Source organism: Artibeus jamaicensis, unplaced genomic scaffold (genome assembly GCF_021234435.1).
Source record: "Artibeus jamaicensis isolate MK-2021 breed Jamaican fruit bat unplaced genomic scaffold, CSHL_Jam_final contig_525, whole genome shotgun sequence".
Lineage (NCBI taxonomy): Eukaryota > Metazoa > Chordata > Mammalia > Chiroptera > Phyllostomidae > Artibeus > Artibeus jamaicensis.
Genome location: NW_026521874.1, coordinates 8,089,624 through 8,108,247, shown reverse-complemented (window position 1 = coordinate 8,108,247; position 18,624 = coordinate 8,089,624). Strand labels below are relative to the sequence as shown.

At 36.0% G+C, this 18,624-nt stretch overlaps 1 protein-coding gene across 3 annotated transcripts in view; it reads left to right on the top strand.

Annotated features, from left to right (window-relative positions):
- The window catches only part of MED13L (mediator complex subunit 13L), a 262,154-nt gene that overhangs the window by 23,077 nt on the left and 220,453 nt on the right, over window positions 1-18,624 (top strand). For all 3 annotated transcript variants that reach the window (XR_005084095.2, XM_053669761.1, XM_037156292.2), the window contains exon 2: window positions 14,001-14,238. Coding sequence is in view for 2 of the 3 variants with exons in the window: in XM_053669761.1 (XP_053525736.1) it covers window positions 14,001-14,238 (238 nt within the window). In the remaining variant the exon portion in view is untranslated. The remainder of the gene's footprint in view (window positions 1-14,000; window positions 14,239-18,624) is intronic.

Here is an 18,624-nt window from a genome sequence, read left to right as displayed (position 1 = left end):
GTGTCTTGGTATAGTCCTCTTTGGGTCCAACTTGTTTGGGACTTGTTGCTTCCTGGAGTTATATGTCCATTTCCTTTGCCAAATTAGGGAAGTTTTCTTTCATTATTTTTTCAGATAAATTTTCAGTGTCTTACGCTTCCCCTTCTGCTTCTGGCACCCATATGATTTGAGTGTTGGAATGTTTCAAGTTGTCCCAGAGGTTCCTAAGCCTCTCCTCTTATTTTTGAATTTTTGTTTCTTTTTTCTGTTCTGGTTGAATGTTTATTTCTTCCTTATTTCTTCCTTATGTTCCAAGTCATAATTAATTTGAATCCCAGCTTCCTTTCTTTCATTGTTGGTTCCCTGTATATATTTCTTTATTGCACTTAGTATAACCTTCATATCTTCCTTTATGTAGGTTGTCATACTCAAGCAGTTCTCTGAGCATCCTGATAACCAGTGTTTTGAATTCTGCATCTGATAGGTTGCCTATCTCCTTTTCGTTTAGTTATTTTTCTGGGGTTTTGTTCTGTTCTTTTATTTGGGCCATATTTCTTTGTCTCCTCAATTTGGCAGCCTCCCTGTGTTTGTTTGTTTCTGTGTGCTAGGTAGAGCTGCTTTCTTAGTAGTGTGGCCTGTGTAGAAAGGTTACTGGTAAATTGTGTGGGGTGGAGTCTTAGGTAGTCACCAGGGTGGGGCAACCTGATTCACCACTTTGTGTGTGTGTGTGTTGGGGGTACTCAGAGAGTGGACAGTGCCACTGCCTGCCTTTTGGAGGCCTGCCACTCACCGCCACTTCCAGTCACTTCACCCATCTTCCATATGGAATTGGTACCCTTACAACTAGTGTTGTGGGGTTTGCATAGGTTCTAAACCTGTCCGGGCCCTTTGAGTGATGAAAATAGGGCAGTTTCTTCTGCCATCCCAAACCCCAGTGGTATCTACAGCTAGAGGTAATGGGGGTTTATCTTCCTGATGTTTGGAACCCTGGGCTGTGCAGCTGGGATATCTCTCTCCCAAGGAATCCTCCCGATTTTTATCCACCACATGTGAATGTGGGACCTTTTGTACTGTGGTCTCTTGGCACTGTTTGTGCTGCTCTGCCCCTCCTACCCATCTAGATGAATCTGGCTGTTTTATATCCTTGGTTGTCAGACTTCCATTCAGCTGGATTTTCTGACGTTTTGGGTGTTGTTTTTGAGATCTGGTTGTAATTCTGTGGTTGCACGAGGATGTGAAACACGTCTTACTATACCTACATCTTGACTGGAAATAGAAATTTCAAGTTTTAAAAATATATTGATATTTCTTGGCTCAACATATAGTTTCTCTTGGTGAATGTTCCATGTGCATTTGAAAAAAATGTGTATTCTGTTTCTGAGTGTAATGTTTTATAAATGTCAGTTTGCTTGTGTTGGTTGATAGTATTGTTCATGTTTTCTATATCCTTATTGATTTTCTGTCTGCTTGTTCTGCTAGTTGCTGAAAGAGGCCTGTTGAAATCTCCAATTATAATTCTGGGATTGTCAACTTCTCCTTTTAGATAAATCAGTTTTTGCTTCATATATTTTGAAGCTTTGTTATTAGGTGCCTACACATTTGGTATTTGTGTCATCTTGAAGAATTGACATTTTTATTATTATGAAACTTTTTTCTTTATTCCTAGTAATAGTTCTCTTGGAGTCACGTTTAATATTAATCTAGCCACTTCAGCTCTCTTGTAATTTATGTTTATGATTTTTTAAAAAATAATTTTACCTTTTACCTAACTTGTCTTTGTATTTAAAGTGCATTTTTTTATACTCTATTGTGTTTATTTATAATTGGAAAATGTAATACAATTCACATGTCAATTCTTCCCAAATTGATCTGTAGGTTAACACAATTCCAATCAAAATCCCAGCAGGATTTTCTTTTTTTTTTAATTAAATAAATTTATTTATTTTTTTTGAATTGTTTATGCTGTTACAGTTGTTCTATTCCCCCCTTCATTCCCCTCCACCCTGCCCCCCCAACCCCCCCATTACCCCCCCTTTAGCTTATGTCCATGTGTCTCAAGTCCTTTAGGTTCTGTATTTCCCATACTATTCTTGCCCCCCCCCCCCCCCCATCTATTTTCTATCTACTGTCTATGCTACTTGTTTTCTGTACCTTCTCTCCCCGTCTTCTCCTCCCACTCCCCTGTTGCTAACCCTACTTGAGATCTTCATTTCTATGTTTCCACTCCTGATCTAGCTGTCCTTTTAGTTTGCTTTCGTTTTAGGTGTGGTTGTTAATAACTGTGAGCTTGTTGTCCTTTCACTGTTCATGTTTCTTTAACTTCTTTTTCTTAGATAAGTCCCTTTAACATTTCGTATAATAAGGGCTTGGTGATGATGAACTCCTTGAATTTGGTCTTATCTGAGAAGCACCTTATCTGTCCTTCCGTTCTAAATGAAAGTTTTGCTGGGTAGAGCAATCTTGGTTGTAGGTCTTTAGTTTTCATGACTTGGAATATTTCTTTCCAGCCCCTTCTTGCCTGTAAGGTCTCTTTTGAGAAATCTGCTGACAGCCTGATGGGGACTCCTTTGTAGGTGATTGTCCCCTTAGCTCTTGCTGCTTCCAGGATTCTCTCCTTCGTTTTAATTTTGGCTAATGTAATTATGATATGCCTTGGTGTGTTTCTTCTTGAGTCCAACTTTTTTGGTACTCTCTGGGCTTCTTGGATTTCTTGGAAGTCTGTTTCCTTTGCCAGATTGGGGAAATTTTCTTTTATTATTTGTTCAAATAGTTTTTCCACTGGTGGTTGTGTCTTTCCCCCTTCTGGTACCCCTATAATTCGGATATTGGAGCGTTTATAGATGTCCTGGAAGTTCCTAAGCTTCTCCTCATTTTTCTGAATTCTTATTTCTTCATTCCTTTCTGATTGATCATTTTTTTCTTCCTTCTGGTTCACTCCATTGAGTTGAGTCCCAGTTTTTTTTTCATCTCTATGGGTTTCCTGTGGAATTCCATTCATTTCCCTTAATTTAGCCTTCATATGTTTCTCTAATTTGTGGCTATAGTCCACCAGATCTGTGAGGAAGCTGACGACCAGTGTTTTAAACTGTGCGTCTGAGAGATTTGCTATTTCTTCGTCACTTAGATTTATCTCCGGGACTTTGAGGTCCCCCTGCGACATTTTTGGTCTGTTCTGGCCCTTTAAGTGAAAGAAGCGGCGCCTTGGAGTCCCAGGTCGCTGGGTTGTGACGCTGTATATGGGGGCGTGGTCAGAGCGGGGAAAATGGTGCCGCCGCCGCAGCCGGTCCCCCGCTCACTCCCTCACCCGCGGGTAACCGGGCACCCACAGTCAACTCGCTGCCACCGCCTCCCCACTGACTCCTCCGTAGTCGCTCACCCGGTGGGCTGCTCACTAGGTCCAATCCTGGGTTTGGAACCCGTGCGGCTGGATTCGCGCGTCTGGATTCCGCGCCCGCGCCCGGGTCGATCGAGTTCTCCTTTGTAACTCCTCACCCGCCGCTGGTTTCGCCGGTTTCGCCCCTTACGGGTCGGGCCGAAGGATTTGTTGTTTGCGGACTTCCGAAGAGTCGCGCGTCTGGATTCCGCGCCCGCGCCCGGGTCCCGCCGGTTTCGCCGGTTTCGCCCCTTACGGGTCGGGCCGAAGGATTTGTTGTTTGCGGACTTCCGAAAAGTTCAGTTTTCCGTGTTCTGGTTGTGTTTTCTGGTGCTAATATTTAGTTGTCCTTAAACTTGGTTGTGAGAGGAGGCAGGCACATCCACCTTAATCCTCCATCTTGGCGGAAGTCCTAAAGTGCATTTTTTGTGGGCAATATCTAATTGGGCTTTTTGAAATTTTGTCCATTCTGAGAATCATTGTCTTATAATTATAATAGACTTTATATTTAATATAATTATATCGACATGGTTGGGTTTAAGTTTGCTTTTTTCCCTATCTGTCCCATCTATTTTATTCATTTTTTGTTTTGCTTGCTTCTGTATAATTGGAGTATTTTCTTACAATTCTATTTTATGTTCAAAATTGGCTTATTAGATATAGCTCTTTGTTACTTTTTAAGGACTAGTCAAAGGTTTCTAATATGCATTTTTAAATTGTCACAGTTTACCCCCAAACAGTATTACATTTCTTTATTTTATAATGTATAAACCTTAGAACAGTATACTTACAAAAGTTTTTTCCTCTGGCCTTTGGGCTGTTTTGTGTTATACATTTTTCTTCTATTTATAGTATACATTTCACAATGTTTATTATTTTTGCTGTAATCAGTTAATCAGTAAAAGAATGAGAAAACATGTTTTACACTTATTTTATATCAGCTCTTTCTGGTACTTGTTATTCTTCTATGTAGATCCGATTTCCATCTGATATTTTTCTTGAATTATTTTAAAAACTTTTATTTGAAATATATTATAGTGCAGTTTCATTGGCTTCTATTTATCTTTAAAAAATTGTACTTTATCTTCATTTTGAAGGACATTTGTGCTTGATCTAGAGTTCTAGATGTGGAGATATTTTCTTTCGACATACTCCATTGTTCTGGCTTGCATATTTTCTGATGAGAAGTCTGTTGTAAATATTATCTTTGTTTCTGCTTATGTCTTTTTTTCTTTTGAAAGCCTTTATTTTGTCCCTGGTTTTCAGAAATTTAATTTGATGTATTTTCATGTGATTTCTTATGGTTTATGTTGCTTTGGGTCCACTGAACTCCTTGGTTCAGAGATTTATTGTTCCCATAAAATTTGGTCACTAAATTTGGCCCATTAAATAATTTGGCCATTATTTAAAAAAATATTTTTGCCCTTCCACCTTTTCATTATGGGATCCTAGTTACATGTTTTGAATTTCATGTGTTTTTTTTTTTTAAATCTTTCATTTCTGTTCTTCAGTTTTGGCTGGCATTTACTTGTGGATGATATTGTTATTATTATTGTTGTTGTTATTGTTTTTGAGGCTTGGTTATTAAGGTGGGTAGGAGCAGTTTTTATCTAGGCCTAGTTTTTCTACTTTTGAGCCATGACTCTCTGTGACCTCTGTTTAGTGTCCAAGGTATGTAAAAATGTTTTTTCACTCTTGACCTTCGGAAGTAGAGTTGTCTCTCAGCTTTGTGTGAGCTTCTAGAACAATAGGTTTCTAATCTTTCTTTGCCTGGCTCCATTGAATTTTTTTGGTTTGAATGTGCATTTATTCTAGGAAAAGTCTCAAAAAAGAACCCCTATCAGATCTCTGGAGCTCTTTTCTGCATAGCTCTCCATTCTGGTGATCTGCTCTCACAAAACTCAGCTGTGGCAGAGATCCTTAGTTCTGTGCTGCCTGCTGCCTAATATCTGAAAACATTTTTTTTGTATTTTTTGTCTAATTTCTTAGTTTATGGTGGGAGGGCAGTTCCAGTGCTTTGTATTTATAGTTTAAATGTCATATTTGCTTGTGTTTGTTTTCCTAGTTCAGGGGCCAGAAAACTTTTTCTTGTAAAACCAAGGAGTAATCACTTCAGGCTTGTGGATCATCCAGCCTTAATTGCAACTACTCAGATTTAAGGTTGTAGCATGCCAGCAGCTACAGGTAAAATGTAAATAAATGGATACTAGCAAATTTGCTTTTATTGAAAGGATTGATTTGTTACCAGTTTCTTCACTGACAGCTACCTCACCTAGCCTGGTTTTCATATGTTTCACTTTATCTAGATTCATCTCAAAGTATGAAGCTACGAGCTGAAAGTGATATTGACTAATGACTTGATAAGATCTGTTGTGTAGAATCTAGATACTGTACTTTTATTAATAATGTAGCTTAAGATGGCAGTAACATTTTTAGTAGTTACTTCATAGTTTACTTGTATTGTCAAATAAAACCTTAGCCCTTTTCGCCTATACTTCTGTTAAACCAATTTCCTATTTTTTATCTTTGTATCATTACAATAATATTAGTAAATTGAGGGCTGAAAAGAAAATTGCACTGAGGAAAAAAGTTATGAATCAGCAAGTATGTATATATACACACATGTGCATACAACATGTACATGTATACATGCCTATATACATATGCATGCATATGTTAGTATCTGTGATATACAACTTTATTGCATGAAGAGTAATCACACTGCATTTCTCACAACATGAGCATACCATGTTGATGGGAGCCACGCGGAAGGCTCTGTGCCCTGTCGTCCTCAGCCTCTCTGCAGAGGGAATCCCAGACAAACCTCTTAGCTATGGAAGAATTTGAGCAGAGCTAGGTGGGAGGGAGCATGAAGCTGGAAGTATGTTTTTGTGCACCTGGGGTTTTACTCGTCGAAAAAGGGAGGAAAGAAACAGACAACAGCAACATACTGTTTGAACACATGGTAAATAACCTTTTGAGTTTTGCAACACAGTTTATGGGTTACTGCCTTGTTCGTAAGCTTAGGAATTTGTCTCGAATCAATCTATAAAATGATTGATTTTGTTTTTCTTTTTTAAAATTAGATGTACTCTTACAGAATAAAGAATCTAAATAGTTTTACTAGGTTTAGAACTAAGAGCATTCTGCTTCTCCAGGCACAAACATTTTCACCTTCTTTTGTTGATTATCTTGATTCTTAAATGTTTCTGAACACTAAAACTTAGAGAGTTACTTTTATGTTTATAAATTCTGAGTTTTCTATTATTGAAGATAAGGATTTAGCTCACTCTCTTAAAAAGCAAATGTACCTTTTTCATCCTTCCATTTTACCAAAATGGTTATATAGTAGTTTTTCTATATTCAGTGTTAACATTCATTTGATTATGTTAGTGTGTGACTGAGCCATCTAGTAAACTTTGATTACCTTTTCTTTTTGTGTTACTTGAACATGGTAATTGTTTTCTTTTTTTTCTTGATTGTTTACTTTTGTGTATATTTTTAACCAATTCTTCACCAGACTTTTTGCCTCTTGTATGAATATCCTTTTAGAACTTTCAGGTATTAGAGGTGTTTATCAGTTTCATCTTCTTGGCAGAGTGCTTCTTGGAGCCATGTAGTCTGTCATACTCTGGATTGGTTCCCTTCTGCAGTGGTGCATGGACAATGTAGAATCATGCAATCATTCCTCTTATCTCACGGCTTCCTATTTGGTTAATTTCTCCTTTTGGTAGTGCGTACCTCCAGTAGTTACTGGAGTTACTTTCTGAGAAAAGGGTACTTTTTCATTTAAAGACCTTGTGTATTAGAATGTATCAGTTCTATTTCTATACTTGATAATGTAAATTCACATAGATAATCTAGTTCAGAATAATTTTTCTCTAGAATGGTGGAGTTATTGCACCATTGCCTTCTTGCTTCTGCCATTTCAGTCGGGAAGTCAGAAATCTTTCTGGTTTCTCATTCTTTGTATGTGACTTCTTTTTACTATCTGGACGCTTGGAGGACCTTCTCTTTTTCTGAAGTGTGTTGGAAATTTATACTAATACATCTTTCGTGAGTCTCTTTTTGTCGATTGTTCTGGAAACCCAGAGAGTTCTTTCAATCTAGAAATTCACATTTTTTCTGGGAAATTTTTATGAATTACTTTATCAGTCATTCTCTTTTTCATGTTCTCTCTCTGAAAGTTCTTGTATTTGGTTTTGAACTTCCTGGGCCACTCCTCTAATTTTGTCTCTCCAGTCCCATTTTTAATTTTCATTTGCTTTACGTTCTGGGCTATTTCCAAAACCTTATCTTCCAGCAGTTTTACTGAGTTTTATCATTTCTGGCATCATTATTTAAATTTTTCCAATAGCTCTCCTTTAGTTCTCTAGTTCTTTTCTGAAATAGTGTCCTGGTTTTTTAAAAAGATTTTATTTGTTTATTTTTAGAGAGAGGGGAAGGAAGGGAGAAAGAGAGGAAGAGAAACGTCAGTGTGTGGTTGCCTCTTGCTTGTGCCGTGCAGCGGGGAACCTGGCCTGCAACCCAGGCATGTGCCCTGACTGGGAATTGAACAGGTGACCCTTTGGTTCACAGGCTGGCACTCAATCCACTGAGCCACAGCAGCTAGGGCATTCTTTTTTAATGGTTGCACTATTTTATTTCTTTAAGAACATAGATAGACTTTTAGTAAGTTTTCTTCTCCCAGTGTAGCTGTTTCCTTCAAGTTACTTTTCTCCTTTTTTTTTTGTCTCTATAATTTCTCAGTGGTTTCCCTTAACTGTTTTGTAATTCTTGCATGTCTGTTCATGTTTAGGAATGGTAGACCAGAAAGTACTTGGAAGTTCTGATTATATGAATGGCTTTTGTTTACCGAGCACTTTGATCTGGGTGGGCTCTTTAACTTGAGGAACCTCTGATGTCAGTATCTTGAGGTCTTTTCTCTTGAGCTGGTCAGGTAATCCAGAGAACTTTTTCAGACTTCTTTCTGAGGGTGAAAGACTGGCTGCCAGCTTTCTGGGTGCTTAGAGGGAGTTTGGTGGGAGAGTGTGGTTTTTGACCTTCATTCTGTACATGTTCACTTAATGCACTGTTTGTACTCTGGTTCCCTGCTTTCAGTTATGTCTGTGTCTCCCTGTGCACACTCCTCTGTTCTACTGGACCCAGAGGATAACCGTTTTTAATGGTTGTACAATTCTGTCTCTTTAAGAATATTGTTATAAATTATTTGCTGGGTTAAAGGTAGGCAGTGGGGAGGAGGGTACCTGGGTTCTGAGTGCCTTGTAAGCAGACTTTAGGCAGTTTTCCTTATTTTATCTCCTCTCTGTCTTGCAACTGGCTTCCACAGGTGCCTGTAGCTGTAATTCCTGAGGCTGAGGGGATTTTGTGTAAATTGGTTCATTTCTTTGCTTTCTCCACAGCTAGGATTCAGCTTTCTCAAGTACCAGTATTCTGTGTCTTTACCTCTTGAGTATCTGCTTCTTAACTTTCAAAATCTTGAAATGTTGATGCTCTCATCTCTTTTCCTACCTACCATGTGATTTTGTAAGTTAAGGAAGAAAAACTCACCCCCGCCCCCCCAAAAAGAAAATGAACTTTTTTACTGATGTTTTTTAGAGGGATTTAAGTGAGAGCAAAAGCAGATGTGTGTGTTTACTCTGCCATCTTTACCTGGAGCTGATTAGTTGTGTTTTAACAGAAGTTTTCTATTACCCTGAGTCCCCCCCCTCCTATGAATTGAGTTAAGAGGTGACTTAATTTGTTTATTGTATGTTTTCTCTGATCTACTAGAACCGTAACCCCATCACAGGAGGAAGTGAGGTGAGGCAGACTTGGAATTTCCTATGCGCTTATGTTAGCCCCAAGTGATCACATCTGCCTCTTCTATAAACTATCTAGATTGTTGCCCAGGAATGATGTGAAACTAATTGCTTTGTAGTTTGAGAAACCTTTCTTTCAGCTTTCTTAAAAATTCGAATGTCTTCTGGCAGCCTTCCTATTCCTGCTGATCACTAAGGCATCTAATAAGGGTTCAGTCTCATTTACAAGTTGCCTTTGTGAGCAGGATAATTAGCCTGGGCCAGGAGACTTGAACTCATTATAGTATCTAGGTCAACCATATCACTTTACTGGTTGGGAAGCTGAGGTGCCCTGAGATATAGAGACTTTCTAATATTATATATGTAAATAGTTGAAAAAGCAGGACTTGAATTTAGACCTCTGGACCTCCAGCCACGTTCTCCCCATGGTGCTACACCCTGGGTTCATTGTTATCAAGGCCTGTTAGTTTGACTCTGTTCCATGACCTCTGAATACAGTTTTAACTCTGGAGAGCCACATTGCAAGTATAATATATGCTGTTGGTTGTGAGGGATCTGATTGCAATGGGTCAGTGCAAATAAATGACCTCCGCTGGGAGAAGTTACCAGCTCATTTTCTATGTGTAGTACCTACAGAAGAGGACATTAAGAATCAATATAAATTTTCTTTAAACACACTCATGCTGTTAGAAAGTGCATTTATCCTGATTCTATTGTAATCTACTTAATTTGAGCCATTCTGAACTCACTGTAGTAGCCTTCTGTTTAGGCTAGGGGAGTCTTTGCCAATTAAATTCAGTTTTCGGAGGACCTTGACTTACCTACCTGTACAACAGATGTACCAGCCATTGTTAAGAAAATTTCCCTCCAGTGCCTCTTGCTATTATTAGAAGGGTTATTTTCTTGGCTTGTTACGTGTATTCTCTAAGAATTAGCTTGTGTAGACACAGTTTTAGAGTGGTAACTGTAAAAGAAGGCATATAATTATCTCCGTGAAAGAAAAATATCTCTTCTATTCATAGGATGGTGTGTGGGCACCCTTATACTAGTTTTCTTAATACCTCATGAGGACTAAAGAAAGATTTATGAACTTTCTTAAATTAGAAAATATGGCCATGAGCTCTTGTCATTGCTAAATTGAGTTGATGACAGTTTCTTTGTACTATTTTATAATCCTCTAGAGCTAATTTTTACCATTAGTGCTATGAAGCAGCATGGCCGAGTGGAAGGAATTTATGCTTTAAATTTAGTTGTATTTGGGATCTGCCGCTTTCTACTTGTGTGGTTGTAGAAGAATTATTTAACCTGAGTCCTAATTTCTTTAGTTGTATGTTTGTGAAATTAACAAATTATATCTGAAGATCCTGCTGTGGTGCCTCATGTTAGAAATTATTTGCAAAGGGCTGGTATGGTGCCTGGTTTATTAAGTTGGTGATGAAGACATGATGATGGTTATGGCTGTATTATATATATATGTACATACTGTTTTTTCCTTGATTCTGTATTTTAAATACCATGTAATTTTAAACTCATATTAAATTTAATTATGGATTGTTCATCTTTGACAATGAGAAATACTACGTTTGGGGGGATAATTTGCCTCTAGAAATATTTATAGGGTTGCTTCATAATTTTGAAGTAATTAAAGAATTTTGAGTCTTGGAGATGTATATTTATTGGAAATTGGATCAACAGAACTTTGTGTTGAATATATTTTTAACTAAACATGATCATGATGTATAAGGACATATTTTAGTCTAATTAAATGTACACATCCATGATAGGAATTTTTTTCTTGGACAAATTTCAGTTAACACTAAGTTGTTTTTCCTCTTACCAACATTAATTCAAAATTAAAAGCTAAGTCTTTGAATATTCATTTTATACCTAGTTATCTCTGTTAGGCTTGAATGGTGGTTCATTGTCATGTTTTTCCAATGAATGTTAGTATAATGATATTTAACTTTAGATTTAAGGTAAAGGAACTAAGTTGTTTTAAATAATAGGGCATTTTCAATTATTTTGACTGATTAGTATGAAGCGGTTAAGTTTGTAGCCTTGCTATTATATCACTTGCATTTGTGTTATATCACTTGTTAGAACAACTCCATAAAGAATATAGAGCAGGTGGCAGCAGGTTTCTTTTACCAGTGAGACCATAGAAGCACTGATAGGAAGTTATGGAAGTGCTGGGATTAGGAAACTATTCTCCTGAATCAAAGCCAAATATTTCGTCTCTTGAACCAATGCCAGGTGTTGCAGGTGAAAAAATATTCTAGGAAATTGCTGTTCATAGATTTTTGGGGGGACCAACTCACCTGGTATTTAAATATTAATGTATCTTATTTTTTAACCTTTTGAATATGGTTAATGTAAGTACTAGTAATACATATTTATTGGTATTTTTTATTCCCTCTTTTCTTCCCCTGTACCATCCCCCTGCCACCACCCTTAGGCACAGAATATTAACCTAGAGCAATAATAAGAAATTTAGTCTTTTACTTAGCTCTTCTGATTTCAGCTGCCCCCTTTTAGTCTTTTTATTTAGTTTCCTCATTTGACCTTTATTTAGAAATTGATGTTAGGCTTTTTGACTAAAACACACAGAAAGCTTTTATTTAAAGAAAGAAAGGAACATGTGTGACAAAAACACAAAGAATATGGATAGACGACTCAAACAGAAATAGTGCTACTACAACTTAGCACTACTCCTGCTAATAGTAACGATAATAGTATCGTCTGTGTTTTTTGCCTTGTGCCAGGCACAGTCTCCAAGTACTTTTTATATATACTAATTCATTTAATTAACTCTGTAAATACTATTACCCTCATTTTACTAGTGAGGCAACTGAAAGACAGAGGTTTAAGTAACTTGCCAGGTACTTGCTTTCGTGCTCTACTTACAGTTAGTAAGTACAGAGCAGGGATTCAAACCATGGAAGCCTGGCCCCAAATTATACCTTTAATCAAATATATGATAATGATTTTTTTCAAAGCAGAAGAAGGACTACAAATTAGTACAAGGATACATCATTTTATTAACTTGACAGTGATTTTAAAAGATGTGTAATTTGGAAGAAGGTTGTTATTGGTGGGACTATTACTTGAAAAGCAAGATGGTAGCACTCATTTATGAGTCTTAAAATATTCACATCTATTAACTGGTAATTCTGCATCAATCCATCTCTCCTAAAGACATAATTAGGAAAATAACAATGTTCGAGGATGTTCACCAGTTAAAATAATATTAATAGTGAAAAAAAAGAAAGATTGTCCAGTTATCATAGAATAGTTTTTCCCAGTGAATAGAATATCATGCAAACATTAAGATTATTTTTGAGTGATACATTAGTAAAATATACAAAGTATTTATAATAATTAAAAAGCAGGGTATAAAACCATACGTTATGGTCCAAATTAAAAAATGTATGTATATGAAAAAAAACAGGAAGAACATAGAATAAGATGCTTATGATTATTCCTGATGTGATTATGGAAAATAGTTATTTCTGGTATGATTAGTTTCTTTTCTGTTTGTATTATTTCATTTAAGAACTTGTTGCATTGGCCATGTTGTGTTTTTATAGTCAGAGGAAACGAGTGGCATAAATGAAAGCCTAAATGATGCCAATACTAGCTTTTACTAAAAATATTCACTAAAGATTAGATTTGTATGTCTCATAGTGTAGAAAGATAGGTTTCTGAATTTCAGATAGTTTTAGTTTGGATATTATTATTTTTGGAATTGGAAACATTTTTTTGGAGTGAAGCCTTTTGTTGAATCAAAGAAAATTGAAATTTTTTCTTAAATGTATTCACTATATAGTGATTGATTGTTTTAGTACTTTAAATTTGCTTGGGTTATGTTAGTAAAATGGTTATCTTTGTACCCTGTGGTACTTGTTTTTGGAACAACAACTTGTTGACAAAAAAATTATTGACTTGGTAGTGGCAGGTGGGGAGGAGGAAGATGAGTAAGAATTGAATGCAAGGGACATATGGACTGTTTGGTGCAGAATTATATTATGAATCAGTTTCACTCTCAGTTTGAAAATACATAGTTGTAGTTTATAGTTATTTAAGTAAGAAATCTAACTTTCGTTTGTTTTGAAATATCTTTGAGGTTTAGTTCCTTAAAATTTGAGAAATTTTTAAAATAACAAATCTGGGTAATGGAAGAAAGATAACAGGTTCTGTTTTCAGCTAGTTTAATTCCCATGTTTAAAAAAAAAAAAAGACCAAAGTACATTAGGGAACTGTTATAGAAACAAAGCTTTTCTGTGTGGTGCATGTTAAATAACACCAGTAAATTGTTGTTAGCTTTGCGTCAGTCACGTCAGCATCTCATTTGTTCGTAGTGAAGCACTGTTGTACTGCACTCACACTGCTTCTCTGGTTAAAAAGGGTTTCAGCTGTAGTTCTTGGGTTGGATGAAATTGAAGAAATTCTTGGGAATTAATTCAATTTTACACTTTTAAATTTCTTATCTGATTTATATATAATTAAATATAAATAATCAACTAAGGAATAATAATGTAGAAAGTAATTTTATGTGTAGAAACTTGTTAGTGGAAGTTTAGGTAAAAATGGTTTAATAGGAAATAATGATTGTCTGTTGGTTGTATTTTGCTTTTAATACAAAGAGCAATGGAGAAATCCTGATAGGAAGAAATGAAATTTTTCCCTTTTAAAAATCAAGAAGCATTCGCCTTCTTCAGTGGGAGAAATATTATGAATAAGTGTAGTGTAAATATTTAGCAAATTTGCTTATTTGTATAGAAACCTGTTTTTAGTATTCTGTAATGAAAAAAATCAAAACTATTTCAACTGTTTTGTTTTTCTTGCAGGCTGAACTCACAGGAATCAAATGGCGTAGGTACAATTTTGGAGGTCATGGGGACTGTGGACCCATAATTTCAGCCCCAGCCCAAGATGATCCAATCCTGTTAAGTTTCATCCGCTGTCTGCAAGCCAACTTGCTGTGTGTATGGCGCCGTGATGTCAAACCAGATTGCAAAGAGTTATGGATATTCTGGTGGGGAGACGAACCCAACCTAGTGGGGGTAATACATCATGAACTGCAAGGTAAGGTTTTTGGTTTTCTTAAAATTAATTGCATCATATCTTTTTTGAACAGTGGTAAATTCCAAAGAGGTTATTAAGAAGTGCTGAGAAGAAAAATCAAAGTGGGTATGTCTCTCAAAGGAACATCCTTGCTCTCACCCCTCTTCTTTCCACTCCCATTTTTCCACTCAGAATCTCTTGTTCTTTCCCAGTCTTTCTGGGAATCGAAACCTTGTGAGCCACTGTTGTTAAAGGAAAGTGTTGTGTCTCCTGGGTGTGTTGGGCTGGAAATGAGGCTAAGATCCACTGTTTTAAAATGATAGTGACTTATAATTAGCAAGTCAGGGAAATAAACAGAATTGTCTTCTCTTGGACTGTGGCTTTTGTGGTTCATTGCCAGCAGAACTTTCGTGGAAAATTGTAAAATAATAATAGAAACTTTGCTCCTCATTGAGCAAAATTATGAGATGACATTGGCTAATATTTGAAAGAAAGATTAATATGAAGGATCTGGTTCGATACCGGCATAGCAAGTTTTCCTTTGTTTTGTTCCTGCTTTTCATGCAATTAGGTGATTCCAGGAAATATTTGTTCCAGTGTTGCCTAATTTTTAACTTCTGAATACATCTGATACCTGGAAATTTTGAATTAATATGAGTTTCATTATTCTAAGTTTTATATTTTCTGTCTACCACAGATTTATAACTAGAGGAATCTTACCAAAATTTTTAAATTTCTGATAAAAGTTTTTGCCTCTTAACCTAACGTTACCATGTAGTATGCTAAGGAATTTTTCTGAAGCAAAACTAATTCTGATCTTTAGTTAGGGCAGGGCATTAACTCTTTGATTTAGTTTCCTAGAGTCACCTTTTATGCCAAACCACTCTGTATTTTTTAAATTTGTGGTTGAAAATTTCAGATAGTGTTTGTAATGTTTTGTTAGTTGATATGTTTAGATTTTTTAAAGGAAGGAGTAAAACTCACTTTATTGTATATTGAGAGGCCAGCCTAAAGGGTGGCTTCTGAACTTGCCTGAAGAATCCTGCGAACTTCTGCTGGACATCTTCCTAGCTTTGCCATGCAGCCACCTTTATCTGTGATAGCTCCTGCCACAGCAGCCAGAGGGCAGTAAACCACAGTGCACACTCCCTGAGCTGTTCACTTTCTGGCCCATTCATCTATTCAACTCAAACTTTCCTCTCCATATCTTTTAGAGCACGTGGTTTGTAAATATAAGAATCCATTCTTAACTGGTTAATCAGCAAAATCTCAGAACTTTTATATATACCTCAGAGCTTATTTCATGTAATTAACAGTGAGCTCAGGTAAAAATTTTAAACATCTGGATTCCATTGATCAAAATTTAAAAAATAAGATACCTCCTAGAAGATATTTCTATCATTTATACTTGTCCATTTAGTAGCAAAACATACATTTTTTTGTGTAAAGTTTTTTACACATGTTGTAATGTGGCATTTGTTTTCTTTTTTTTTTCACCTTTATTTTTTGTGGTAGTTTTTTGACTCATTACTCCACATTGATCTTTATGTTTTAACTTTTTGGTCTGGTCTTTATTTGTTAGCAGTACAAATTAGCATTTTTATAATGATGAAGAAAGTAAACCTGATTTTAATGAAGCTTATTTAGTTGATGTCTAAAGTTACTTATTCATACTAACACATGATCAGCATTCTTAGAAATAAGTTACTGTGTTATTTCTCATGGGCTTTGTAAATACTACATTTAATTAGAAAATTAGGAAAATAGAACTGCCAAAGAAGAGAACAAAGAAACAAAAATCCTGAAGTCTCAGTCAGTTTTAATATTTGGTGTTTTTATGTATAAATGAAATTGGTATCATACTGTTTGTAACAGTATGCAAAGCAGTCTACTTTTCCTTAACAGTATCATGTGAATGTTTTCTCATGAGAATAATTTATTTTTATTTTCTTTCCTATTGAGTCCAAAAACTGTAGAGTGTTTATTCCTTTGTGAACCACCAGGAAAGTAGTGCAGTGATGGAACAATTGTAACTTCTTAAGTATATCTGCTCTTTTTAATGTTGAATTTGTGCAAATTATTAGATTGAAGCATATTAAAGCATTTAATTTTGTAGATAAAAGTGGTTAAAAGGGCAATTTAAAGTGGTTCGACCTAGTATTAAAAAATATTTGAAATTTAATTAGAAAAATGAAAGGCATAAAAACAGCTTTCTTTCAAGTGAGGGAGAATATGACAGAGTGAGCAATCATGAAAAAAATGAAGGGTACAAATACGAAGGGAGTATTTTAATTGCTACTTATAAAATTGAGGATTGCTGGCATCTATTTCATCTTCTACTAATATAGGTAAGAGTCATTTCATTTTGGGTAAAATAACTTTTAGTGGAACATCGTTAGCATTAAGCATGATGGTACCATTATATTTGTAACATTCTCTTTTTATAGGGACATTTTACTTACTGTTTCTTAAAATGCATTTTGGCTGTGTTATTAGGCATTTCACTTTGTCTTTTCAGTGTACCAAAAGTAGGATATTAGTAAGAAACCTGAAGGTAAAATATGATACCAAAGCAATCATCTTAAATGTAAATGTTTAAAGTATCTCTATAGAGAATAATTCTAAGGACACACACAGGAATTGGTTTTATAATATTAGACTTTTTTGTTTAAATGCTTGAAATACCTATGAAATAGTTTGAGAGATGATTGAAATCCACTTATAGCTTGTCCCTGTCACTTATTGCTGTTTAATATGGCATAGTGGTAGGTAGAATGGGCTTGGGTTTGAATCCTTGCTAGCTGTGTATTTATTCTTGGTCAGGTTATTTAACTTAGCAGTGCCTCAGTTTCCTCACTGTAAATTGGGTAATAAGGATAAAAAGTTAAAGTACTTAGCACAGAGAACAGTTAGTCAGTTTATTACAGTTTATTGTAATAATTGCTTGCTGGTACTATAATAACAGCAGTTAACTCATACATCAAAATTAAAACATTTTGGTATTTTTTAAATGATTGGCCTGTATCTGTGTCATATTCAGTGCTTATTAATATTTGAAAAATATTAATATACTTTCAGGTTGAAGTAATCATTTTTGAGTTTTTTTTTAAATCTTTTATTTTAAAGATCTTATTTATTTATCTTTAGAGGGGAAGGGAGGGAGAGAGGGAGAGAGACATCAATGTATGGTTGCCTTTTGTGCGTCCCCAGCAGGGGACTGGCCTGCAGGGAACCAGCCTGCAACCCAGGCATGTGCCCTGACTGGGAATCGAACCGCGACTGTCTAGTTCGCAGGCATGTGCTCAATCCACTGAGCTACACCAGCCAGGGCCATTTTTGAGTTTTAATGTTTGGGTGGAATAACTGGGAATAATAAAATGTTAGGACTGAAGATAACCCTGCTCATGTGAAATTCGTCTAGATTTACATTGTAAACATAGTTTCATAATAAATCTTAAGTTGAGTTATAAAAAGGTCAGAATTTAAGATTTGACTCCTCTAAATCCCTGTATGACAGATTTGTAGCTTTACTTCCTTCTCTACATGGTGGTACTGAAGCAGGGCACTGGCTGAACAGTAAATACATGTGCATGTCCTCTCAAGTCAGCCATGAGTATGTATCAATGGGTCCAGTTGTAGGAGTTTGATGTAATTACTACTCCGGTTAGGTTTACAGTCTAAAAATGATATCAACAAGCACACAGATATCTATAATGCAGAGAACACTCTAAGTATGTAAGAGAAATGCAGTACATGGACTACATTCCAAATGAGCATACGTTCAGTTCTAGGACTAATGTATAAATGTCCCATAAACTTTGAACAGGAACACTGTGAGTCTTAATGCCAAGGTTATCACCTTCTTGGTTTCTGGTTTGTCTGTTTAACCTCTATTAGGCAAAACTGGTGATAAGTCCTGGGTATGTAAAATGAGTCCTTATCTTATAGGAGCTCTTAGCTATAGGAATAGCTAAATGAATCCTTAATTACAATACAAATAGAGTAAGCTACAAATCATTAAGCTGTGGGATCCTGCATAACCATGAGATTCAGCTTTGGGGAACAGAGGACTAGGGAGATGATTGGAAAGCCCAGATTTGTGAGACTTGAGGTGAGACAGGAAAAGTAGGAGTTATCTAGGTTGGGATGGAACTTGTCGTAGTCAAAGGAAATAGTCTGTACAAAGGACCTATGGGCAGTGAATGAGTTGTGGGAAGAGCAGATTTGCCTGGAGCTTGGGGTATGACTGAAATTGTTAGGGAGAATGAAAGCCTGGAAATGGTGGTGTAGTGTGGAGTACACTGAAGCAAGGGTGAGAAGTTTGGACTTGATATGATACATTTTGAGGAATTGTTACAGGTTTCTGATCAGAAAAATAAAGAATTAAGATTATACATAAAGTATATG